We start from the raw sequence: 26,674 nt of genomic DNA, 5'->3' as shown, positions 1-26,674 counted from the left end.
TAGTAGTGTGGAGACCAGAACAAGAGGAATTCCTCCTGAGAATGGGCTGGGGAGGTGGCTCAGTATGTCCAGTGCTTGCTGTGTAAGCTTGGCGGACTGAATGCTGTAACCCAGCACCAACGTAGCTGAACTTGGCATAGAGGTGCATGGGCATGGTCTCATTGACAGGAGGTGGCAGGTGGAGAGTCAGGAGGAACTGCAGTTAGCCAACTGGTGAGCTCCAGGCTTAGGAGGAGACCCTGTTTCAAAAAATATGGTGGACAGTGATAGAGGAAGACTCCTGATATTGACCTTCGGCCTCTGTGCCATTGCATGGGTATATACCCCTTCTCCACAAGAACTCCTGGAATGAAATTATAAGTGAGAGCCTCCTCAGAAATAAAAAAAAATCCCTAAAGGATTCCTCAATGAGGCAAGATACAAACATCTGCCAGGTTCTCAGTCCATAATGGAAAACTAAGATGGTACAGAATGCCTTACCTCCTTTCTACTCCTGTGTCTGTTCACCCAAAACTCAAAAGGGAGGGTTGGCAACAACACTTGCAAGTCTGACAATGCAGTAGGCCCAGTGTTTTTCATCATCCCTTAGTTTGAGTGCCTCTGAACAAAAGGCAAAAGAATCAGTCTTTTTATGGTTCCATGCTCTCTCACTGGCACACTTTAAATGTCAAAATGCAATCAATATGGATTCTGAAAATGACTCTGCTGGGTTTTAACTGATTAGATGGCTTTGAAACAATGACTTTGTGACATTCTACTGCTTCTCTATTTTTTCTCTAAAGTGTTCCCCATATCCTGTCTTTTGACTTCTCATTTCCACTGCCAATACTCTCCTTAGAGCCTTCATTGTATCTTACAGTAGCTTTATAGTAATTTGTATCCCAAACTTGGTCTCTACAAAGCAGGTGATCTGAAATTCCATACTCCATAGTGTGGATTTCTCCATCCACAGCATGGCTCTATGTTACCTTTTGAGAATGGGCTGTCATTTCTTTGCTGCTTATAGACTAGAGTCCAAACTTCTTAGCTTGACACTTAAGAACTTCAGAGACCTGAGCTGGAAAATATTTCTTCCCATAACTTTAAAGATATATTCCCCAAGACTTCTGGTTTCCAGTAATTTTACCAAAAATTCCAATGTCATCCCATTTCACTACCATGTTCCCCATTCCCATTTCTTTGCATGCAACCTGTTTTCTTTCTAGCAGTTTTGTAAGGGTAGAAAACAAACAAGCAAAAACAAAACAAAATCTTGGTGATCTGATAACTTTCCATGTTATAAAATGATAGGTTTCTGTTCAGTGGTCTTTACTATTCACTGTCCTAGAAACTAGGTGGTCTCTCCAGTCTGCACATTTGCTTTCTTGTCTGGGACATTTTCTTGTATTATTCCTTTGACAATGTCCTCTCTAACATTTTTGTTCCTTTTTGTGTAACATTGTACACTGATTCTTAGATTCTTTATATTATTTATTTACTTGTGTGTAGAGGTTGTGAGAGTCAGAAGACACCTTCCACTGTGGATGTTCCAGGGATGGAATCCAGGTCATCAGGCATGGTGGTAAGTGCCCCAATCAGCTTCTGCCATCTTGCCTGTGTGGTTCTTCCATTTTCTGTTACACTTTCTATGGCAGTGACCTTATCTTTCGTATTAACTTTCAAGCTTTTTCTTCTTGTCCCCACCTTTGATACTCTGTTATTTTATAGTTATATAATATTATCTTTAAAAAACACTCATTTTACTTTGAAAAGTTGTTTTTGCTGACTACTGCTTGCTCTTTAGTTGCTCATTTTGGTCTCTGTCTTTCACTTGGGGTATTTCTTTGGTAGTTACAGGACATTGGTTATATGTTTAAGAGTAAAGCACTGAAGAACTCAGTGGAAGCTCTGCTGCTGGAACAAGCCCATAGACTAATGAGCCCCACCGCTGAGTCTTCCCCGCCAGCTGTTTTCCTTTTCTTTAAACATCTTTACTGAGAGATAACCCATATACATTAAAATCCGGCCATTTAAAGTGTACAGGGTTTTCAATATATTCAGAACAGTGCAATCATCACCACAATCTAAGCTCAAACTCTTTCACTGGCTTTTTCTGTATCACATCTTCAGTCTTTGGCAACTATTAATAGCTATGATTTTCCTATTCTTGCTCTACAAGTGGAAACACAATATTTAGAAGGCTAGTATTCAAGATAACAGTTTCACATAGCTTGGGGAAACTAAAGTTGTGTTTAGCCTTTTTCTTCCTAGTGGTGGGGATGAAATGTATGCTAGGCAGTGTTGTATCCCTTGGGCTGTGCGACAGTCCATGACAAACTTCTTTCAATGATCGTGCTTTCAAGGTTAAACATAGTCATACTCATTGTAGCATGTTTCAGTATCCATTCTTTCTTATGGATGACTAATACTATGTGAATAAATTATGTTTGTGTACCTATCTATTGGTGGTCACTTAGGTCATGCTCACTTTGGTAGTCATGATTACTGTGACTAATGCCACTGTGAATATTTATGTACATGTACTTGTATGGCTATGCTTTTGTCTGGCATGCACTCACCAGTTGGGATTTTAACAGACGCATAAACATCACTCCTATCAATCTTTTTGGGGTGCTTAATTTATCTAAGCTATGTGATAAGACTATCTTGAATGCTAGTCTTCTAAAGGAGGAAAAGATCAACTCTTCCAGAATTCTGGTAGTATGTGTGCTAAATCAACCCTTAATGGTAAACGCTAGCTAGCTAGCTATTTCTCAGTTTCTATCCTTCTCTCTGAATTTAAGAACAGATTCTTGCTTTATTGGGGGACATAGTGCATCCAAATATAAAAATTTCCAGTTTCTCTTGCCAAAAAAAAAAAAAGTTAGGAACGAATAAACAGGAGTCGCTGGACCGTTTCAAGGAAATTCCTTTAAAGGGAGATAACTCAGCTGGGAGTAGGCAATAAGGGTCCCTCTTTTTAGATATCTGAAACATAGATGTTATAACCACAGTTACAGTAATCATCTTGTATTCAAGAGGAGCTCCTTGAATATCATAAGGATGGCAGACTTGGACTTCTATGTGATGGGAAAATACACCTTGTTCAGTTAGTAGCTCACTTATAGCTTAAGTGGTAAGACTTCAGAAGTTCCTTCTGCACAGCAACTATATCTAATCATTTAATCTTAAATAATCTATGATTCAGATTTTTTCTAGTTTTATTAGTATTCATATTTCTGCCTCTAGTGCAATTTTTAAGACAAAAAGCAGACGTTTATGTATAACCTTAAAGACTGAATGTCTATTTCCTTCCTGGGCCCTGGGAAGCATAAGAAAGCAGGCTGAGCAAGCAATGGAAAGCAACCTAGTAAGCAGCATTTCTCCATGGCTTCTGGTTCAGTTCTTGCTTCCAGGTTGCTGCCTTGAGTTCTTGCCCTGGCTTCCCTCAGAAATGAACTATAACATAAAAGCTAAAATAAACCCCTTCCTCCTGCAAGCTGGTTTTGGTCAGTGTTTTTTTTTTTTTTTTTTTTTCTCCTCACAGCAACAGAGGGCCAAACTAGAACATGGGCCAAACTAGAACATGCACCAAACATGGGTGTACCCAATTCCATAAAACAACTACTAGATATGAATCCACATATTAACTGTAACATAATAGTAGTGGATAACTTAAATACCCAACTCTCACCAATTGACAGGACATCCTGAAAAAAAAAAACAAAACAAAACACAAACATCTGAGCTAAATAATATCATAAGTCAAATGGGACTAATAGACATCTGCAGAATTGCATCCCAACTCTAAAGAATCAATATTCTTCTCAAAAGCTTTCTCCAAAATGGATGATACAACAAGACACAAATCAGGAAGCATCAAATACATGAAATAACTTTGTATTCTATATCATCATAATGGAATTAAAACTAGAAATCAAGAACATATACAAATTCATGGAGATTAAATAACAAACTTTTGAATTATTAATAGATCATTAAGAAATCAATAAGGAAAAAATGCTCTTGGAATTGAACAAAAATTAAATCACAACATATCAGAACCTATGGGATTCAATGAAAGCCGATCTAAGAGGAGAGTTTACAGCTAAACGTTATAAAAAGTCAGAGAGTTCTCAAATAAATAACTTAATAGTGTACCTTAGGGCCTTGAAAAACAAGAACAAGCTAAGACTCATTTCTTTTAGTAGACAGAGAAAAGTAAAATCTGTGCAGAAAGTAATGAGATGAACACACACACACACACACACACACACACACAAACACATACGAGAGAGAGAGAGAGAGAGAGAGAGAGAGAGAGAGAGATAGGAGAGACAGAGAGAATCAATGAAAGGAAGGGTTGGTTCTTTGAAAAGATACAAAAGATAAACAAATTAGTGAAACTCACCAAAAGAGAGAGATGACCCTATTTACTAAAATTAAAGGGGATGGAGAGCTGGCTCAGCAGTCAAGAGCAATGAGTGCTTTTGCAGAGGACCTAGGTTTGATTTCCAGCACCCACATGGCAGCTTACTGGTTCTAAGCGGAGCAAGAGTACTAAGAGGGCACTCCTCTGGCTTCTATAGGTTTTGCACAAATGTGATACACAAACACACATGCAGGCAAAACACTCATAAACACAAAAATAAATAAATCTAAACAATAAAAAAGGAAACTCAAAGGGATGCATTAAACAGATACATAAGAAATTTTTAAAAAATCATAAAAACATACCTTAAAAACTCATTTAACTAAACTGGAAAATGTGAAATTCATAAATAAATTTTTAGATGAATATGACCTACCCAAATTAAACAAAGACAAGAAAAACAACTTAAACACATTTGTAACAAGCAATGGGATTAAAGCAGTAATAAAACATCTCCTAGCTAAAAGCAGTCCAGACCCAGTTGGATGTAAATTCTACCAGATCTTTACAGAAGAACTAACATTGATGTATCTCAAACTACTCCATAAAATAAAAGCACAGAAGGATACATACTGAACTCTTTCTACTAACCAAGTATTACCTAATATCAAAACTAAATAAAAAAAACAACAATAAAAAATACCATTTCCCTGACAAATATAGCTGCAAAAATTATAAACAAACTTCTTAGAAACTGAATTCCACACATCATAAAGATCACTGGTTGATTTTAAACAGAGCTATAGGAGTGGCTCCACATATGCAAATGAAGGAAGTAGTATTTCACACAAATGGACTCAGATAGAAATTACACAATCAAGAGGCTTTTAATAAAATCTAGAAGGACTAGAAGGACTATATCACAACATAATAAAGGCTCTGTATGATGTTATCATTGAAAGTATTTCTGCTAAAATAAAAAAAGATGACAAGGGCTTCCACTCTCTACTCTTATTCAATAGTGGCTGAAGTCTTAGCTGGAACAAAAGGGGTGGAGGAAAAAGGGATACACAGGAAAATAAGTCCAAGTATCCTTACTTGTAGATAATATCATGATGGTATACATAAAGGACCCTAAAGACTCCACCAAAAAGCACTTAAATCTGCTAAACACTTTTAGTAAAATGGACGGATCCAAAAGTAAGATGCAAAACCCAGCAGCCTTCTTATATACTAATGATAAATACACTGAAAAAGAAATCAGAGAAACAATCCCATTCAAAATTACTTCAAAACAAACCATACCACAAGTTTTGAATAAATCTAACCAAAGAAATGCAAGGTATCTAAAATGAAAACATTTAAAACATTGGAGAAAGGAACTAAAGAACATGCTAGAAGATGGAAAGACCTCCATACTCATGGCCTGGCAGAATTAATATTATGAAAATGGCCACATGGTGAAATCTAGGTCCAGATATTTTTTTTCTTTCTCTCTCTTTTTAGAGATTTGTTTGTTTAATGTATATGAGTGCTCTATCTGCATGTATATTTTATGCCAGAAGAGATCATCAGACCCCATTACAGATGGTTGTGAGCCACCATGTGGTTGCTGGGAATTGAACTCAGGACCTCTGGAAGAGCAGCCAGTGCTCTTAATTGTTGAGCCATCTATCTCTTTCATCTTTTTAAAAAATATTTCCTTTATTTTTGAGATTATATTTGATCACATTATTTCCCTCTTCCCTCCAAACCCTCCCACGTCCTCCTCCTTGCTGTCTTTCAAATCCATGGCCTTATTTTTCATTAATTATTGTCACATGCATATATGTGTATGTGTATATAAAATTTTTTCTAAATATAACCTACTTGGTCTATGTAACGTAACTTGTATGCATGTTTTCAGGGCTGACCATTTGGTACAGGATGACTAACTGGTGTGCTATTCACTAGGGGAGACTATTTCTTCTGGTCTCAGTGTTCCTTATCTGTCTGCAGTTCTTTGTATAGGGTTGAGGCCTTGTGGTGTCTCCCCCTGCCATGACCCCTTCCCTAGCACTTTGGAATGTCACTGTTGTTTTCCTTTTTCAGCTTATGTTTGGGCAGTCATGTTAATGAAATGTTATGGGTGTAGTTTCTGATCTTAATGAAAGACACACAATCCCACAGAAAACTCCCTGGTCCTTTGGCTCTTACCCTCTTGATAATTCTAAGAGTGCAGTTGTGGCACACCTACCTTAGCAGTAACTAACAGCTCTCTAACTGGACTTAAGACCCACTCAACAAGAGGAAACTTGGAGAAAAACCAAAAATTGGAGAAGAACCAAAAAACGACCACTTTACTAAACCTAGTTACGTTCTAAGTATTTGTCCTTATTCACAGATAACCTCATCAAAGAAAACTCTTTGCAACAGACAGAGAGCACTACAGAAACAACAGCCATTCAAATACAGAGTTGTGGAGTCCAGCCTCAATGAGTACATCCAGACAGACTTTTAAATGTCACTATTTTCTATGTAGTCCACAAATAAGACCTGATAAAATTCAGCATGGAAGTAATTCTAAAATAAAACTGCAAATTCTCTGCCTGACAAATCTATCAGTTTAATTTCTGTTTCAGAGGAAGGTGACACAAAACAGTGTCACTGACTAGAAAAAAATTAACTGTAAATCCTTAAGTACAAATAAGAGTATCAAATATGAAAGACAGACAATTTTAAATCTAGGTCTACTACTTGCTTAACTTTGAACAAGTTCCTCAGCCACAAAGTGAGGGCAGTAACAGTCCCCCAAAGCAGTCCCTGAGAAATGCTGGGTGCACAGTGAGCATTCAGGAAGCACTGGCAATGGCAGTGATTCGCTGACACAGCAGCAACATTTCCAAAACTATGAATGAATGCTGTGCGACACTAAGATGTGTCTGAGCACATACTCAATTATTTCAAGAGGATGTTATCGTTAGTGAGTTAAACATGCAATGTTTACCAGGCTAGCAGTTCTAACTATTGAAATTCTCTCTAAAATGTGTCTTCTACAAGTGGCTATAAACTGCCAAGACTGGTTTTATATGCGACACACACAGAACACTAGAGTAGCAAAGAGCATGGGTGCTGGGAAAATGCCCATTTTTGCTATTTACAAACTGTATGATCTTGGACAACATTACTTAATTTCTCTGTGCATCAGATTCTTCATGTATAAGCATAAGAACATATGTATAAGGTTATTATGGAAACTGAGTAAGAAAATCATATGTATCCAGTATAGTGTTCAACTTTTCCAAGCATCATCTCTGTTATTCCTTAAGAGTTGACTGAAGAAAAAGAATTTACCTATAACCAGTAGAACTTGACTTTACAGAAACAATATATCTGATTCTTAAAAACTTATATATCCCCAAACTAACATTTATATGCATTTTACACTGGTTGACTGCTGAACAAACATTTTGTACCTTGTCTCAATATGAGCAAGACAAAAAAGTAAACTTTTACTGGATCATTCTATCACTAATACAAACGTATAGCAGGTTCAAGAGCCTTATTAAAATCTACTTTATGCTAGGTATGGGGGTGCACATCTTTAATCCTAGCACTTGGGAAGCCAAGGTAGTTGGATTTCTATAATTCAAGACCAACTTGGTTTATATAGCAAACTCCAGGTCAATTAGAGCAACATACTGAGACACTATCTCAAAAGAGATAAATAGTCCACTCCAGCATCTGATGTCTTTCAAAAACAAGTCATGTCCTACCTGTCATCTGCATTGCGAAGGGATGGAAGTCGAAAGCTTGTGTTTCTGTCAAGCTTTGACTGGCTTTTAGTCCTCTTGATGGAACCTTTCAGGCGCTTGCTGAAGAATCCCTAGAATGAAAAGGCAGAGTGGTGGGAGAGAGATCTACTCGGGAACCTTGCCTATCACAATGAACTCACAAAAAGGGTTGAGATTCAAAAGGAAGGACTGGGACAGAATCTAGCTTTCAGTTTTTAACTTTATAAATGCTAGTTGTTTGAAACTTCTTGGTAATGTGATGGACTTTTTTTCTACTGTGAAGACAGAAAATTAAACTTGTTGATAGCAACAATCTTAGTTTTATACTAGTTGTGGCAGGACCCCCCTCCAAATTTAAGACTTTTCTTTTTTTTCTTTTTCTTTTTTTTTTTGAGACAGGGTTTCTCTGTGTAGCTTTGCGCCTTTCTTGGAACTCAGTAGCCCAGGCTGGCCTTGAACTCACAGAGATCTGCCCGCCTCTGCCTCCCGAGTGCTGGGATTAAAGGTGTGCGCCACCACTGCCTGGCTATTACAAAGACTTTTAAAACAGCAATAAAACAGACAAACATACTGTTTTTTATGAAAATATCATCATCAATTTCAATAGAAACGATACCTAATGATTTCCTAAACTAATGGAAATTAGGTAATTAGAACAGCATGTACAAAGTCCCTGAGTGGGAAGGTATTTGGTGTACTGGAGAAACTGAAGATATTGCTGGAGGAGGCTGGGGAGAGTTAACTAAGTAGAACAAGGACTATATTGTTAACCTCCAAAGTGTTATTCAAATTTGGTTCATACCACTTTGGATACTGTTATTTATAAAATTAATTCAAAAGCAGATAAACTATTTTACATGAAATATAGATCATCTATGAAATCATTAAAATACTGAGAAGTTAACTCTCAGCTTCTGTGACCTCAAGTATCACATCAAGCCAGCCCAAATTCCAGCATGGATGTAGAAGGGCCCATGAGGTCCCAACTCTAGTCAGCCAAGAAGCTAGAGGCAGTTGAAGGCCGCTGACTGAAGCGGTGTCAGGTTTCTTCAGGGAAATGAGTCCTGCTTGGATGCCCATGTTCCGGGGACAGCCATATACCGTGCACAAACCGTCAGCACTAAGTGGACTCAGTAGGTTTGGGGAAAACAAAAAAAGTAGATCAAATTGGGAGGGAAATGTGGTCGTGCAGTTTTGGGAGGGAAGGGAGTGGGGGTGGTTTGATTAAAATGTGTTATGTATGAGATGCTCAGACAATACATTAAAAAAATGAACAAGTACTGTACATTCTTTGGCAATCTCCTGCCACTTCCACCAAATTACAGAGAGCTCGTCATCACCTCAAAAATAATGAGCATACAATAAAAAAAAAGTTGCATAAATCCAAGAATGAATGAATATGGTCACTATTCGTAAGACATACAAAACAATGAGCTTCCTTCTGGCACTGTTTATACACACACACACACACACACACACACACACACACACACACACACACACACTACTATACCTTGTTTGCAATCATTCCCTTCCTTTTTTGTCCTCTCTGTACTCCTTGGCAATGTGGGCCTGTGTCTCCCCCCCTCCCCCTTTGCTTCCCTTTCACCTCAGTCCCTTTCTTCCCCCTCTTCACCTCTTCTGACTAATTTTGGTTTGAAGTCTACTTCATCAGGCAAAGAATAGCTATACAAACTTGCTTTGGGCCGTTGTTCACTTGGCAGATTGTTTCCTATCCTCTGGCTTTCAATCTTTACCAGTAAGCAAGTTTCTTGGAGACAAAAGTAGTTAGATCTAGTTTTTAACCCAGCCTGTGTCTCTTTTTTGGTGATTGAGGCTATCTACCTTTAAGGTTATTTTGAGAGATGTTCACTAATTCTTGTAGTTTTGTTTGTTGATTTCTGAATGGGTGGGTTAATGTTTGACTTTATTTCTCCCTGTAAGTATCTGTGGTTTGCTCTTTTTTGATCATCCCTTTAATGAAATTGTTTCCATGCTCTTGTGATTAAGGCTTCACTCCTTCCTCTTGTGTGTATAACATTCCTTTTTCTCTGCAGTGCTGGCTTGGTGGTCACAAACGGACTTAGTTTCTGCTGTTCTTGAAATATTGATTTCTCTTTTAATTAAAAAAATAGCTTTCCCTGGCATGGCAATCTTGGTCAGAGATACCACTTTCAGGGCTTGAAATCTATCACTCCATACTCCTTGGCATCTGGTTGCTGATGACAGATCTGTTCTTACTTTGGTGTTTCTGCCTTTGTAGGTGAGTTAGTGTTTTCCTCTTACATTAACTTGAATCTTTTTGTAACATTAGGACTTGATCCATTCATGAGAGAAAGATGAAAAAAGTTACTTAATGACTAAAAAAAAGTGTATGATATATTCAATTATTCTTGTTTCCCAGAATGGGAACTGTGGGTGTAGCTCAGCAGTTTAGTAGGTGTGAGGTCCTTAGTTCAATCACCAGTGCCAGAAACAACTAACTACACAAAATTTAAAAAGAAAATCAAAGAACAAGTAAAATTCCCCCAAATACCAGAGATGCAATCATCTATAGTTTAAATTCCAGCTTATTATAAAAGTAGCTATATATTTGAAGAAAAAGCAAAAGGTATCTTTAAACATTCTTTATTTCTTTAAACAGTCATTGGCCTGATGTGCTGTATAGTGCTGAACTAGCATCATGATGGAGAATTGCCATCAGTCTCACGGAGAGTTTGCTATTAGTGCTCAAGACAAATCTTTATTTACTATATCTCATCAGAATGGCCCCATCATCAGTGGTTCTCAATCTTCCTAACGCTGTGACCCTTTAATACAGTTTCTCATGGTGTGGTGACCCCAACCATACAACTATTTTGTTGGAACTTCATAACTGTAATTTTGCTACTGTTATGAACTGTAGTGTAAATAACTGATATGCAGGATATCTGCTATGTGACCCCCAAAGGAGTTGCAACCCACAGATTGAGAACTGCTACCTCATGTGCTCAGAAATGTATTCTGCAAGCAAGACTTAATGATAGTAGTCTAGCTGGACTGTTAGGGCTGGATGAGATTCTGGCCAATGACCTGTCCAAATATTAATATATTTATAAAAAAACTTATGCAGTTGACTGAAAAATGGTCTAATAGAATTTATTCATCTCACCCTTGAATTTACTGACATTTATTTCACCATACTGTAATACTTTATGTTTGTTTCTTGTATAGAATTATATTAGGTGTTATAAGGAAAATAAAGTTAAAATGAATGCATCTTCTGTCTTAAAGGAATTTGTAATTTAATACAGGGTTTAGAACTACATATAAATATATACATAGCCTTATTAGAAGACTTGAAATAGCTAGGGAAAGAATCTCTGAGCAGATATCACTAGAAACCTCTAAAACTGAACATCAAGTAGAATACAAATGGACAAAACCAAAATAGAATATCCAAGAACTGTGAAACAAGTACATGAGAAGTAACATGTAAATGGGAATACCAAGAGAAAGGAAAAATGAAAAAAAAAAATCCCCCCAAACATAAGAAATTAACGACTGAAATGTTCTCAAATTAATATACACCAAAACAAGATCCATAAGGAACATCAGGCAGCAGAAATGCCCCAAACCAACTAAAGATATCAAAATTACACTTACATACATATGTGTGTTTATCTTTTGTTTTGTTTTATGTGTGTAACAGCCCTGGCTGTCCTGGAACTTGCTCTGTAGACCAGGCTGGCCTTGAACTCACAGAGGTCTGCCTGGCTCTGCCTCCTGAGTGCTGGGATTAAAGGTATACATTACCACTGCCCAGTATTTAGGCATTTTTTAAAAGATTTATTTTATTTGTATTAGTGTTTCGTCTGCATGTATGTATGTGTACCACATGCATGACACAGTGGTTTAGAAAAGGGGATTGGAACCCCTGGAAATGAAGTTACAGACAGCTGTGAGCCACAACCACTAGTACTGAGAACCAAATCTGGTCTTCTGCAGTATCAATGAGTGCTCTTGTCCCCTGAGCCATCTCGCCAGCCCCAAGTTAGGTACACTGTAAACCAAAGAAAACCAAAGTCAATGAGTAAATACTGCAAGTAGCCAGGAGATGGAAGAAGGAAATTCCCTGAGTGCAGAGAAAGGAACGATGGTAAGAATGGCTTCATGCTCAAAATCTATTACAAGCTTTCATGAACACGGTTTTACGTAGCTCAGCATAGCCAAAGGCTTTAAAAGAAAATGGTAAAAGAGAAAAAGAATTACAGATTTTCAGAAGCCATGGAAACAAGACAAATGGCATAAACTATTTAACAGGTGAGAGTAGAATTCTGGAACCTGAAAAAAGTCTCCTCCTGAAGTGAAGACAGAAGTAGCCACGGTTTTCTCAGACAATAGTGCATTTGTTCCTAACAGGCCTGCCGAGCAAGGAATACTAAAAAGAAGTTTGGGAGAGAGGAAGAAAACAACCATTACAAAAGCAAAAGAAGTCTAACTGACATACTATAGAAAAAAGCAGGACTCTAATCAAATGCCTACTTAAAACTACAAAAGGCAGGGAAAGAGACAAAGATAAGTACACAGAACAAGGCAATGAACAGGAAATGGTAACAAATGTTAGTAATCCATCTTAATAGCCACTTTAATGTTAATAGTACAAAGTAACAGACTACACCATATGCTGTTTAAGAGAGGTTCATATGAAATACAGACACCAGAGAACCAGGAGCAGCTACACTCATCTCAGACAGAAGAAAGAAGGTACTAAGACCAGCAAGGTAACTGAATAAAAAGGGAAATTTCCCCCGAAGACAACAAATTCATAGCCTGTTTAATAAGAGCATCAAAGAACACAGGGCAAAAACAATTCAATTGCTAGAAGATGACTGCACTGTACTGTTATTATTAGAAACTGTAACTGTTTGTTATCAGAAATGGACAGATCTTAGAGGCTGGAAGTCAAAGGTCACAGTCAAAGTTAAACTCAATACCACCATCAATCAAATTGAATATAACTGACATCTATGGAGTGCTTCATCCTATACTAGCAGAATAATTTCTTCTGAAGGTCTTATAGAACACTGATGGATTGAAACATTTAGGTCATGAAACATACCTTAACAAGTTTAAGACTACAAATTATGTAATGAATCTTTTCAGACCACTGTGGATTAAATTAGAAATAAGTAAAAGAAAGATGACTGAAAAATATGTTAGGTTACATAATATACCTCCTTTTTACTAAAAAAAAGATTATTTACTTATTTGTGTGTGCCATGGTTTATGTATACATAGGTCAAAGGAAAGCTTGGTGGAATCAGTTCTCTCCTACCGTGTGGGTTGTAGGGTTTGAACTCGGATCCTCATTCTTGGCAACAAGCATCTTTACCTGCTGAGCCATCTTGCCAGAACAATAATATACTTGGAAATAACATGAGTCAGGGAGGAATTAAGTAATTAACTACATGAAAATGAGAACAGCACATCTAAATTGGTGAGATGCGGTAAAAATAGTAGAGGAAATTTATAGCATTAAATAAACAATATATTAAGAAAGAAGAGCTAAAGTCAGTAACATTAAGTTTTCACCTTAGGAAACTAGAAAAACAGTAGCAATTAAATACAAAGTAAGCACAAGACTGAAAACATGGGATTAAGTCAATACAATTTCAATCATGAAACTAAGAGGAAAAAAAAGTCACTGACCCTAATTAATTAATCAATAAAATTAATAACCCTATATCTAGGCTAAGAAAAAAAAGACAGCATATAAATTACTAGTATCAGAAATGAAAGAGGTTATATTGCTATAGATCTCATCAACATTAAGATGATAATAAAATGCAATTGTGTATCCAAAATTTTGGTAGCCTTGATGAAATTCCTCAAAAGCCACATTCAGCCACATTCAAAGAATAATTAACCAATCAACCTGTTTTCTGTTTAAGATGCTGGGCTTCCTAGTATATGCCTGTAGCCTAGCACTTGGAACACTGATGTAGGAAAAAGATTGAGTTCAGGAATTCAAGGCCAGCCTGGGCAACATGGCAAGACTTGATCTTGAAAAGAAAAAGAAGTAATTTACTCAATAATTAGTCCTTGAACATAAATTACAAGGCAAACATGTTCTGATTAGTGAGTTCTACCAAACATTTATGGAAGAAATTATACTAATTATCTATTACCTCTTTTAGAAGAATACTTTCTGTTTTAAGTTTTAAGTTTATAAAGAAAATTTGAGTGGTAAGTACAGGTTCCCCATATAATCTCTCTCCCAATACATACATAGCCATTCCCATCATCATCACCTCATGCCCAAGGGCCATCAGTTAACACTGATGAATCTTCTTTGACAGCATTATTGCCCAAATGCCATAATTTTCATTAGAGTCTACTACTGAGGGGACATTTTACAGTCTGGAGATATGTAGGCTGATATGTATGCACATTACATACCATTCAGAGTATTTTCATTATCCTAAAAATCTCCTGTGCCCGACCTACTCACCGGTCACCATCTGCAGCCCTCAAGTTTTTGGCCATCTCTGACCTTTTTACCGATTCTATAGTTTTACTTTTTCCAGAATGCCATATAGTTGGAATCATGTAATATGTAGATGTTTTTAATTGACTTCTTAAAAGCCACAGGAAACAGATGCCTATAAATACTAGCCAAAGATTAATTCAGGATGAAAGCCTGTTGAAAAGGAACACAGAACCAAGCTTTCCTCCTGGCCATCAAACCAGAGGAAAGAAAAACCTAGAAACAGGTTTCAGAATCACAGAGATTTCTAACGGTTTTGTTTGGGGATGTGTCCCTTGGTTGCTGTGGGATGTCTTTCTGTATGCTGTGAATATGTATTATTCCCATTGGCTAATAAATAAAGCTGCATTGGCCTAGAGAGACAAGTGAGAGGAGAAAGGAGAGTTGGGGAAGATGCTAGCCTGTCACCGAAGGAACAAGATGCCAGTAATGCCATGGCCACATGGCAACATATAGATTAGTAGAAATGGGTTGAGTTAAGTTATAAGAGCTAGCTAGCAATAAGCCTGAACCATAGACCATATAATTTACAATTAATATTAAGCCTCTGAGTGATTATTTTATAAGCGGCTATGGCACTGTGGGGCTGGGCAGGACCAGAGAAACACAGGACATAGGGAAACTTCTACATTTGGCATCCACCTTTGGGCAATAATTAACATAGACCTGCTAACTTAAAAAGGATTCATAACGCACAGATATGGAGCCAGGAGTTGTATTGGGCTTCCTGGCCATAAAGTCTGCTAGCAGGGACAGAAATGTGTCTCCCATCAGCCTCCTGCAAGATGGAGATGGAAACTAGCTGCCATGAACTAAGCAGTGTGGTGGGCTCGACAGTCTCTCCCACAGGCTTCACTACAGAGGGGCTTTTCCAAGCCACTGCCTGTGGGCTTGAGAGTGCAGCTGAGGGCTTTAGAATGCAGCTCCATGCTACTTAATACTGCTTCCCAGAGCTGGCAGTAAGTGTAACTCTGTCATGTTGAAAAGCTGCAGGGTGGGGGTTGTGGGGGGGACCCAGGAGCTGAGGCTGCCACTTTGGTCCTAGCTACGCCACAGTTTAAAACAATGGTGAGGCAGTATAGACAATCATAAAAAGAAATCTATAGTTTTAAAATAATAAAGTCCTTAAATAGGAGAATAAAGCAATATAAAAAGTAAGCCACATAAAGATGGAAATTATACAGAGAATCTGGATTACATTTTCTTTGGGATTTTTAACTGCAAAAGACATTTGATTGTAAAGGCTACTCAGTTAAACCAGTATGTGTATTTTAAAGGTATCTTGACTTCAAATTTTGTGTCTAAGGATATGTTGCCTTGGAAAAGAGGTTCTGCTTTTATTTCCAAGGAAGGTGAGAACCAGTGGATTGCATCCAGGCTAATATGGTTTGATCAACCAAGACCTCCTGAAAGGTTGATACAGCCTCACAGACTACTACAGCCAAGATTTAACTATAATTCTTAATTTTCTCAGGATCCCCATAAGATTGCCAGTGTCCCCAACCATCAGGAAGTAGTATGAGAAGCTATGCACAAATTCCCAAAATATTGTTTATAAATGTTTATTTTTATTTAAAGAGTGTTGGTTATAAATGCAATCTCTTTCTAAAGAAGAAAAGGAGAAATAGATATGATAGGATAAAAGGGTAGATTACTGAATTGTAGCTGAAAACTTTCAGCTACAAATGGCGCCCAACATGGCGCAAGAGTTTCCACTTAAAACCTGAGGAAGCTTTAAAAAAAAAAAAAAAAGTTGATCTGCCCCGGAACTCCCACCTGGACCAGAGGTTCTGGCCCTAGGAGAGGAGCCCCCCAAACCCACTGGGAAGGTTCTCCTTTTCCAAGACTCCTGGTGGGCCCTACAATCTCCACACCCTGCCCCACAACCATCTGCCTGAGACCCCAACCGCTTCCTGAGGCTTAGAAACCAGCCCCCAGCTTCCATCCTGTCCCAGAACTCCCATCTTGACCAGAGGTGAGTACCTGGGTTCATACCCAGAGAGGTCTGCCCCTAGGTCCCACCCCTGAGCGCCAGCCATCCCGGGGAAGACCTGCCCAACTTGGCCCCAGGTTTTGGCCATCCAGCAGGCCCTGCAGGAAGGTTTCCCCTTTCCAAGACTGCAGGCAGACCCTGCAATCTCCACACCCTGCCCCTACACCCATCTGCTCGAGACCCCAGCCACTTCATGAGACTCAGAGACCAGCCCCACCTCCCATCCGGCCAGCACTCCCATCTGGACCAGAGAGAGGCTTCCTGAATCTGTCAGCTCTGTCTAGACCAAGTGCACTGATAAGACCAAGAACAAATCCATGAGGAGATGGGCAGACGCCAAGGCAGAAGTACATACAACAAAATAAAGAGCAATACAGCATCACCAGAACCTAGCCCTCTTCCAACAGCTAGACCTGAACATCACAAAATGGAAGAAGCAGAAAAAAACAACCTTATGAATAACATCATGAAGAGGCTAGAGCCTTATAGAGAAGAAATAAAAAATGAAGTAGAGGAACAGATAAACAAAAAATGGGAAGAATTCCATAAAAAACTAGAGAAAAAGACAAATAAAGCAGAAGAAAACAATAAATCCCTGAAAGAAAATCACAAAAAAGCAATGAAACAGATGAGGGAACCAGTCCAAGACCTGAAAAGGGAAATAGAAAAAATGAAGAAGACAAAAGCAGAGGGAATGCTGGAAATAGAAAATCTGAGTAAATGAACAGGAAATTCAGATGTAAGTATAACCAACAGAATGCAAGAGATGGAAGAGAGGATCTCTGGTGTTGAAGATACAGTAGAAGAAATAGATTCATCAGTCAAGGAAAACACTAAAGCCAACAAAGTCATGACCCAAAATGTCCAAGAAATTTGAGACACCATGAAAAGACCAAACCTACAAATAATAGGCATAGAGGAAGGAGAAGAATACCAACTCAAAGGCACAGAAAATATATTTAACAAGATCATAGAAGAAAACTTTCCCAACTTAAAGAAGGAAATGCCTATGAAGATACAAGAAGCCTATAGAACACCAAACAGACTAGACCCCCCCCCCCAAGTCCCCTTACCACATAATAATTAAACAACTAAACGTACAGAATAAAGAAAGAATATTAAGAGCAGCAAAGGAAAAAGGCCAAGTGACTTAAAAAGGCAAACATATCAGAATAACACCCAATTTCTCAATGGAGACTTTGAAAGCCAGAAGGACCTGGACAGATGTTATGCAGATACTAAGAGACCATGGATGCCAGCCTAGACTAATATACCCAGCAAAACATTCAATCATCATAGATGGAGTGAACAAGACAGTCCAAGACAAAGCTAGATTTAAACAATACTTATCCACAAACCCAGCCATACAGAAAGCAGTGCTAAGAGGGAAATTCATAGCACTAAATGCCCACATAAAGAAGTTGAAGAAATCTCACACTAGTGACTTAACAGCACACCTGAAAGCTCTAGAACAAGAAGAAGCAAAGTCTCCCAGGAAGAATTGACAGCAGGAAATTATCAAATTGACAGATGAAATCAATAAAATAGAAACAAAGAGAACAATACAAAAAATTAATGAAACAAAGAGTTGGTTCTTTGAGAAAATCAACAAAATAGACAAGCCCTTATCCAAACTAACCAAAAGACAGAGAGAGAGAGGGAGCACCCAAATTAACAAAATCAGAAATGAAAAGGGGGACATAACAACATACAATGAGGAAATCTAGAGAATAATCAGGTCATATTTCAAAAACCTGTACTCCACAAAACTGGAAATTCTAAAAGAAATGGATGATTTTCTGGATAGGTACCCCATACCTAAGTTAAATCAAGATCAGAGAAACCATTTAAATAGTCCAATAACCCCCAAGGAAATAGAATCAGTCATTAAAAGTCTCCCAACCAAAAAAAGCCCAGGACCAGATGGTTTCAGTGCAGAATTCTACCAGATCTTCAAAGAAGACTTAATACCAATACTCTTTAAATTGTTCCACACAATAGAAGTAGAAGGAATATTACCAAACTCCTATGAGGCTACAATTACCCTGATTCCTAAACCAAACAAAGATGCAATAAAGAAAGAGAACTACAGATCTATCTCCCTCATGAACATTGACGCAAAAATACTCAATAAAATACTGGCAAACAGATTCCAAGAACACATCAAAACAATTATCTACCATGATCAAGTAGGCTTCATCCCAGGGATGCAAGGGTGGTTCAACATATGAAAGTCTGTCAATGTAATACACCATATAAACAAACTCAAAGAAAAAAACCACATGATAATCTCACTAGATGCAGAAAAGGCATTTGACAAAATCCAACACCCCTTCATGATAAAGGTCTTGGAGCGGTCAGGAATACAGGGAACATACCTAAAATAATAAAGGCAATTTACAGCAAGCCAACAGCCAACATCAAATTAAATGGAGAGAAACTCAAAGCAATAAAATTGAAGAAATTAGACATCAAAATGCCCAACAGTCCAATTAAGAAATGGGCTATAGAACTAAACAGAATTCTCAGCAGAGGAAGCTCAAATGGTTGAAAGACATTTAAGGAATTGCTCAACATCCCTAATTATCCAGGAAATGCAAATCAAAATAACTCTGAGATACCACCTTACACCTGTCAGAATGGCTAAGATAAAAAACACAGAAGACAGCTTATGCTGGAGAGGATGTGGAGCAAGGGGAACTCTCCTCCACTGCTGGTGGGAATGCAAGCTTGTACAGCCACTTTGGAAATCAATATGGCGCTTCCTTAGAAAATTGGGAATCCATCTCCCCCAAGACCCAGCTATAGTACTCTTGAGCATATACCCAAGGAATGCTCAATCATACCACAAGGGCATTTTCTCAGCTATGTTCATATCAGCATTGTTTGTAATAGCCAGAACCTGGAAACAACCTAGATGCCCTTCAACTGAAGAATGGATAAAGAAAATGTGGTACATCTACACAATGGAGTACTACTCAGCAGAGAAAAACAATGACATCATGAGGTTTGCAGGCAAATGGATGGATCTAGAAAAAATCATCCTGAGTGAGGTAACCCAGACTCAGAAGGACAAACATGGTATGTACTCACTCATAGGAGGATACTTGATGTAAAACAAAGATGACTAGACTGCTACTCACAGCTCCAAGGAGGCTACCTAGAAAACAGGACCCTAAGAAAGACCCAAGGATCACCCAAGGACAGAGAAATGGATGAGATCTACATGAACAACCTGGATGAGAGTAGGGGTAATGAAGGGCAAGGTTCGAGGGAAAGAGAGCTTAGGGGAGCAAGAGATCCTAGCTGGATCAAGAACAGAAAAGGAGAACAAGGAATAACAGGCCATGATAAATGAAGACCACATGAGACCAGGAATAGGCAGAGTGCTACAGAGGTCTCCAGAAATCCACAATGATACCTCCACAGACTACTAGCAATGGTTGAGAGAAAGCCCGAACTGACCTAGTCTGGTGATCTGACAGCCAAACACCCTAACTGTTGTGCTGGAACTCTCATCCAATAACTGATGGAAGTGGATGCAGAGATCCTTGGCCAGGCCCCCGGTGGAGCTCCAGGAGTCCAATTGTCGAGAAAGAGGACGGACTGTAAGGGTGTGAACTGTTGAGACCAAGATTGGAAAAGCAAAGGGGCAAATAGCCAAACTAATGGAAACACATGAATTTTGAAGCTGTGGAGCCCCCAACTGGATCAGGCCCTCTGGATAAGTGAGATAACTGAATAGCTTGAACTGTTTGGGAGGCATCCAGGCTGTGGGATCAGGACCTGTCCTTGTGCATGAGCTGGCTATTTGGAACCTTGGGCTTACACAGGGACACTTTGCTCAGCCTGGAAGGAAGGGACTGGACCTGCCTGGACTGAATCAACCAGGTTGAGCTGAATCCCCAGGGGAGTCTTTGCCCTGGAGGAGATGGGAATAAGGGAAGGGCTAGGGGGAGGCGGGGGCAGGAGAGGGGAGGACAGGGGAACCCATGGCTGATATGTAAAATTAAATTAAATTATATAAAATAAAGTTTTAAAACGGAGCTAAGAACAGCTTTCTAGTTGTGTCTCTCAGGTCAGCTGTAGCCTGCAGGCTTGAATGCAGTGGTATACAGTGGCATCTCCAAGATGCACAATGCACTGTGTGCCAGATTTAGCTTTTGCTAATACAAAAAAGGGGGGGGGAGGGGTTACACACTGCTGAATGGAGGCATAGACCCACTGCTTCCCAGATTCTGGCGGTGAGCATGGTTCCCCCTAAGCTGGAAGTAAACATAGTTCCGCCATGTTGGAAAGCTGAGAGAGGCAGAGTCAGCAGCCAAGGCTGCTGCTTCAGTACTAGCTGCTACAGTTTAAAGTAATAGATTCACAATAAGGCAGATTCAGATGGAATAAGACTTTAAAGGGTTTACAGTGTGCGTAAAAATGTACATAGGCTTGGAAGAGAGAAGAAAATGAATATGAACAGTTATATAAAGAAATAGTTTTAAAAAATAAAGTCTTTAAAGAGACAGTAAAGGTAGTATAAAAAATAAGCCACATAAAGCTGGATATTATACAGAGAATCTGGGTTGTATTGTCTTTGATATTTTTAACTGCAGAAAGACATCTGATTGTAAAGGCTGCTAAATTAAGCATATATATAATATTTTTTTAAAAGGTATCTTGACTTCAAAATTTGGATCTAAGGATATGTTGCTTTGGAAAGGAGGCTCTGCTTTTGTTTCCACAGGAAGCAAGAGGCTATGGATTTGTCCAGACTAAGATACATCAGGTTTGACCAGCCAATACCCCCTGAAAGGTCTCCAATGACACCATGGCCCAGATCATCCAACATCCAAAATCAACTTCAAGGCAATTGGCTCAGAGAATATAGTGTCACAGACTATTCCAGTCATGACTTAACCATACTCCTAAAATTTTCTTTGTGTCCCCATAAGATTACCAGAGTCCTCTATCAGCAGGAAGTAGTCTAGAAAACTACATCCACATTCCCCCAAAAATGGATTACAGATGTTTGTCTTTGTTTAGGTTGTTGGTTACAAATTGTTATTGGTCATAGTCAATCTCTAAAAAAGAAAAGAAGATATGATATAGAAATATAGGATATAGATATGATAGGATGAAAGGGTAGATTATTGAATCTACTTTTAAAGAGCAACAACTTTTTTGAAATGTTTTACTTTGCTATGGATTTTAGTTTATTGATACAAATTTAAAGTTAATTTTGTTATACTATATGTATATTTCTACTCTTGCTTAAGGTATTGTTTGTATAGTTCATTTGAAATTGTAATGTACAATTAGGAAATACAAATTAATAATTAGTCTTCTATGATAGTCAAACTTAGTCATGTTAGTTAAGTTTTCAGGTATACATAGATATATTTCTATTAGGTGGGTAATCTTCAAACACTTCAAAGACCTAAAGAATATGACATTAAAATGTTGTAAAAACAGACTTTCTGGACAATGAGACACATCAGTTCCTAGCAGCACAAATTTATTTCAAAGAGATAGATGGGTGTCGAAGACACACCATATGGAGTTTATCTTCTTCTTGGCAAAAATAGCCATTTGGGCAAGAAACTGTTCTTGCCTAGAGTGCTTGACAATATGTGGTATAAAATGGACACACAGGACCATAAGAAGGTGACCACTGAACTTTGCAAGACAAAATGGTCCTTCAGGTTCCTGCTTTGCAGAGGAAATTGCCAGATATTCAACAGGACACATGGAGAAGCAATTAAAAAACTCTAGACCTATGGGCTGAGGATGGATGTCCCAGCATTGCAGAGGAACTTTGGGTAACTGTCCAGGCAGCCAGCTGTCTCTGTTGTTCTAGATTTTTGGAAGTTGCTTACAATGCATTTCCTGTTTACTTAGGTAATATTATATCCTTCTGGGATCTTTGATATAGTTGAAGACTAGATAGTTATAATTTTCCTTGGTTATGGTAAAAGATAAATTAGATATAAAACTTTAGACTCACACATATAAGATAAATAGAATATTTTGTTTAATTTTGTTTAATACAAATAGACTAGATATAACTGTAATTCTTGCTTGACCATTGTTCTAGTATATGTAATTTTACTATGTTAAAGTTAAAACCTTCCTTTTTGATTAGACAGAAAAGGGGAGGTGCTGTGGGATGTTCTGTATGCTGTGAATATGTGTTGCTCTGATTGGTTGATAAAATGCTGACTGGCTAGGAAGGAAGTATAGGTGGGATAAACAGACAAGGAGGATTCTGGGAAGAGGAAGGCTGAGTGAGGAGACGCCAGCTCGCCATCCAGGAAGCAGCATGTAATGTCACACAGGTAAAGCCACAGAACATGTGGCGACATATACAGTTAACAGAAATGGGCTGAGTTCAAGTGTAAGAGCTAATCAGTAGTTAGCCTGTGCTAATGGCTGGGCAGTTTTAATTAACATAACTTGTGTCTGAGGGGCTGCAGACCAGCCGACCAGTGGGACAGAGAAAAACTTTCAGCTACATTGAATCTGCTTTTAAAGAGCAACAACGTGTTTAAAATGTTTTACATTGGAAAGGATTTTGGTTTATTGATGCAAATTTGAGGTTGACTTCATTATACTGTATATATTTCTACTCCTATTTGGGGTATTAGGTTTATTCAACTCATTTAAAATTGTAATGTATAATTAAGAAATACAGATTAATAGTCATCTATGATAATCAAACTGATTATATCCTTCTGGGGTATTTGATGTAGTTGAAGACTAGATAGTTATAATTTTATAAAAGATAAATTAGATACAAAACTTTAGACTCACAAATATAGGGTAGATGCTAGACTATTTTCTTTAAATTTGCCAAATACCAATAGACTAGGTATTGTAACTGTAAATCTTGCTTGATAACTGTCCTATTATATGCAATTTTACTATGTTAAAGTTAAAACCTTCCTTTTTTGATTAGACAGAAAAGAGGAAGTGCTGTGGGATATCGTTCTGTATGCTGTGAATATGTGTTGTTCCTACTGGCTAATAAATAAAGTTGCATTGGCCTAAGGATGAAGCCAGGCAGGAAAATCCAAGAAGATAGTGAGAGGAAAAAGGAGAGTGGGGGGAGATGCCAGACTGCTGCCCAAAGGGCAACAAGATGTCAGCAGAAGCCAGCAGACCAGCAATGCCATGGCCATGTGGCAACATATAGATTAATAGAAATGGGTTGAGTTAAGTTATAAGAGCTAGCTAGCAAGAAGCCTGACCCATAGGCCATATAATTTGCAATTAATATTAAGCCTTTGAGTGACTATTTTATAAGCAGCTGCGGGACCTCGGGGCCAGGTGGGACCAGAGAAACATGGGACTGCTGGGCAGGCGGGACACAGGAAAACTTCCATCTACACTTGGTGTTTCACAGTGATACTTGGTATGTTATGGGTGCTGGCTAAGTATTTGTCAACTTAGTGAATTTACTGAAAGCTCTGTGCATACCATTCTGGACTGAGTATGTGTTTTCCACTATGAAATACCATTTAATCCATGCAGCAATTCCATGATGTAGGTATTCAATAACTTGCTTCAGTTTAAAGCTTGTAAATGCTGAGTTAAGATTTAAACCTAGCATATGACCAATATTTTAAAACAGATCACTTATTGGTGTTTTTTACTAAGTATCTATTATTCATCATATATTTGAGTCATTTGATATATCAGTGAATAAAATAAAAAAAAACCCTCACCTTCTTTGAACTTACATGGTGGTAAAAAAAAAAAAAATAAGAACATAATAAATATCAGGCAAGTGCTATAGAAAATTAGAGCCATGCATAGTGGCTTGGTGATATTAAGTGGGTGGTCAAGGTAGGCCATTCAGGAAAGATCACATCTGACTAATACTTAAGGGAAAACAGCCTGAGTCTGATGGAAAAGCACTCAGGCAGCAGACCTAGATAAAGGCTTCAAGGTAGAAACCTGTCCACTATGTTCAAGGAAGAGCCAGAAGTCCATGTGGGGGAGTGGAGGAAGTGATGGGAGGGAAGCAGGGGATGAAATCACAGAGGAGTAAAGTGTACTTGCTCTCTGAAAGGGGGAGGACAGGAAATAGTGTGCAGGTCCTGTAGACCCCTATAAAAACCTTGCCTTTGACTCTAAGAAAGGAAGCCATACCCACCCAATCAATGGGTGAATTTTTCTGGAAAAAAAAAAAAAGCTTCCCCATGACAAAAAGATAGGTGTAGTGACCTAATATGTCTGGAACAAAAATTTGCAATTGGTAGTAACTTTTTTATTAACAGCAGACTATCTCATATAGAGAAGATATGTGATCCTCTTAAGGTCACACAGCTGCTAAATGGCAGATTTTGAGATCAAGGAGCCTCACTTTTAAACTCTTGCTGTTAAATTGCTACATTCTAAATTTCCCTTCAATGTTCTAAGCACTGTAACTTACTTTCCCCATATGTATTGTACTATCATATATTTTAAAGGATTATATTTGACAAAGAATGCATTATCTGAAGAAAGGAGAAAACAAGCAACAGCAAAACCTCTCAGTGTTATTTGACTTAGTAGAATCTGTCAATGAAGTTCTTATCCATACAATCAAACTGAAGTGAATGAACACTGCTAAAATTACTTTTATATGTATTTAATCCCGGAGTTACTAAGTATTAGAAAAGCAACTTTTATAGATAAAATTTAAAAACAGATGAATACCCACATGAATATGCTTCCCTCTCACATTATAATATCTGTGTCCTAGTGATACAAAGAATATAAAAAGATGCTTCTACAAGTTTACAACAAAAACCCATCAGTGTAAATGGAAACAAAGAAAAGCTATACACATCAAGTCTCCCGACACCAACCTTCACTGAAAATATTCTAATTAAACAGTCAAAGACGAACAAACGAAACAACAAAAAATTTCTACCATACTCAATATAGGTAGAATTATAGCAAGGTTTTGCTTTAAGAATTATAGTACATAATTTTAAAATAGGGTTCAAAACTCATCATTTGAATAAGCCCATCGTCATGGTAATTGATAGCACTAAAATGACTTACTTTAATTGATGGTCACTATTTTCCTTCAAATAAAGGCTGAAAATCAGCAATTGCTGGCATAATAAAAAGTCAAATGCTGCCTTTCTCTGGAGCTTGGTAGATAACAGAAAGACAATAACAAAAGTTGTCTACCACCTACAAATGAGAGTAACCCTGGAAGACTAACCCCGGAAGACTGAACTCAGTTATATCTGGCCATGATTGCTGGTGGAAATAAAACTGCTGCTATGCAACCACTCTCTGAAGCCTCAGTGGAGGGAACAGGAGATGCTGACATGTGGGTGTCCTGGCCCTGCTACTGCTCCCTTAAGACAGGGAGAAGTGGAGACAGAAACATGTTATCACCTTTCACAGGAAAAAAACACAGGGATGTGCCACGAACCTCTGCTTGAAACCTTCTCACATCAAAGACCACAGCACTCCAAGTGATTAGGGAATTTTAATAGCATTTCCTTAAAATGCTGCATGACCTTGTCTACTAGAAAAGACTCAGGTGAGAATTGTTTTCACTCTTGCTTTTTTAAAATTATCGTTTAATTAGTAAGTTAATCTGTATATTTTATGTGTTTTACCACCAATTGTCATTTATCTAATTAGGAAGACTGAATTATACCTATATTATTCCCTTAGATTCTCTTTTAGTTATTTAGGAACTTGTTAGATATTTAATAAATGTTGACTAAAAGATAACTATAAAAATTAGGAAGGAAAAGGGAAAGGACAACTGAAAATACTAAACTCCATCTTTCCACAGTCATCACATTTAGTCCTTATAACTGGAGTCCAGACCAGATGAGAAACAAGGTACTGGGAATAACAACGGAAGTTTGCAAAATACTTTATAGTTAACAAATAGCTTCAATATTGATGCCACCCTTCCCTAATTTAGACATCAGAGAGAAAAAGAGTCTATCAAATACCAAACTAAAATTATTTTTCTAAGCCTATAGCCAACTGATCAGAATCTTGGGACCTGGGTAGAATGA

The 26,674-nt window shown here is 38.0% G+C and overlaps 1 protein-coding gene across 9 annotated transcripts in view; it reads right to left on the bottom strand.

The window, feature by feature from the left end:
• Window positions 1–26,674, bottom strand: part of Rasal2 (RAS protein activator like 2) — a 300,247-nt gene that overhangs the window by 51,463 nt on the left and 222,110 nt on the right. For 6 of the 9 annotated variants that reach the window (XM_036202086.1, XM_036202087.1, XM_036202088.1 and 3 more), the window contains one exon: window positions 8,107–8,216. The exons of the other annotated variants lie outside the window; for them this stretch is intronic. In XM_036202086.1, coding sequence (XP_036057979.1) covers window positions 8,107–8,216 — 110 coding nt within the window. The remainder of the gene's footprint in view (window positions 1–8,106; window positions 8,217–26,674) is intronic. 9 annotated transcript variants of the gene reach the window in all.

The sequence above is a fragment of the Onychomys torridus genome, chromosome 11, assembly GCF_903995425.1.
Source record: "Onychomys torridus chromosome 11, mOncTor1.1, whole genome shotgun sequence".
Lineage (NCBI taxonomy): Eukaryota > Metazoa > Chordata > Mammalia > Rodentia > Cricetidae > Onychomys > Onychomys torridus.
This window is presented reverse-complemented; position numbering and strand designations above follow the sequence as displayed.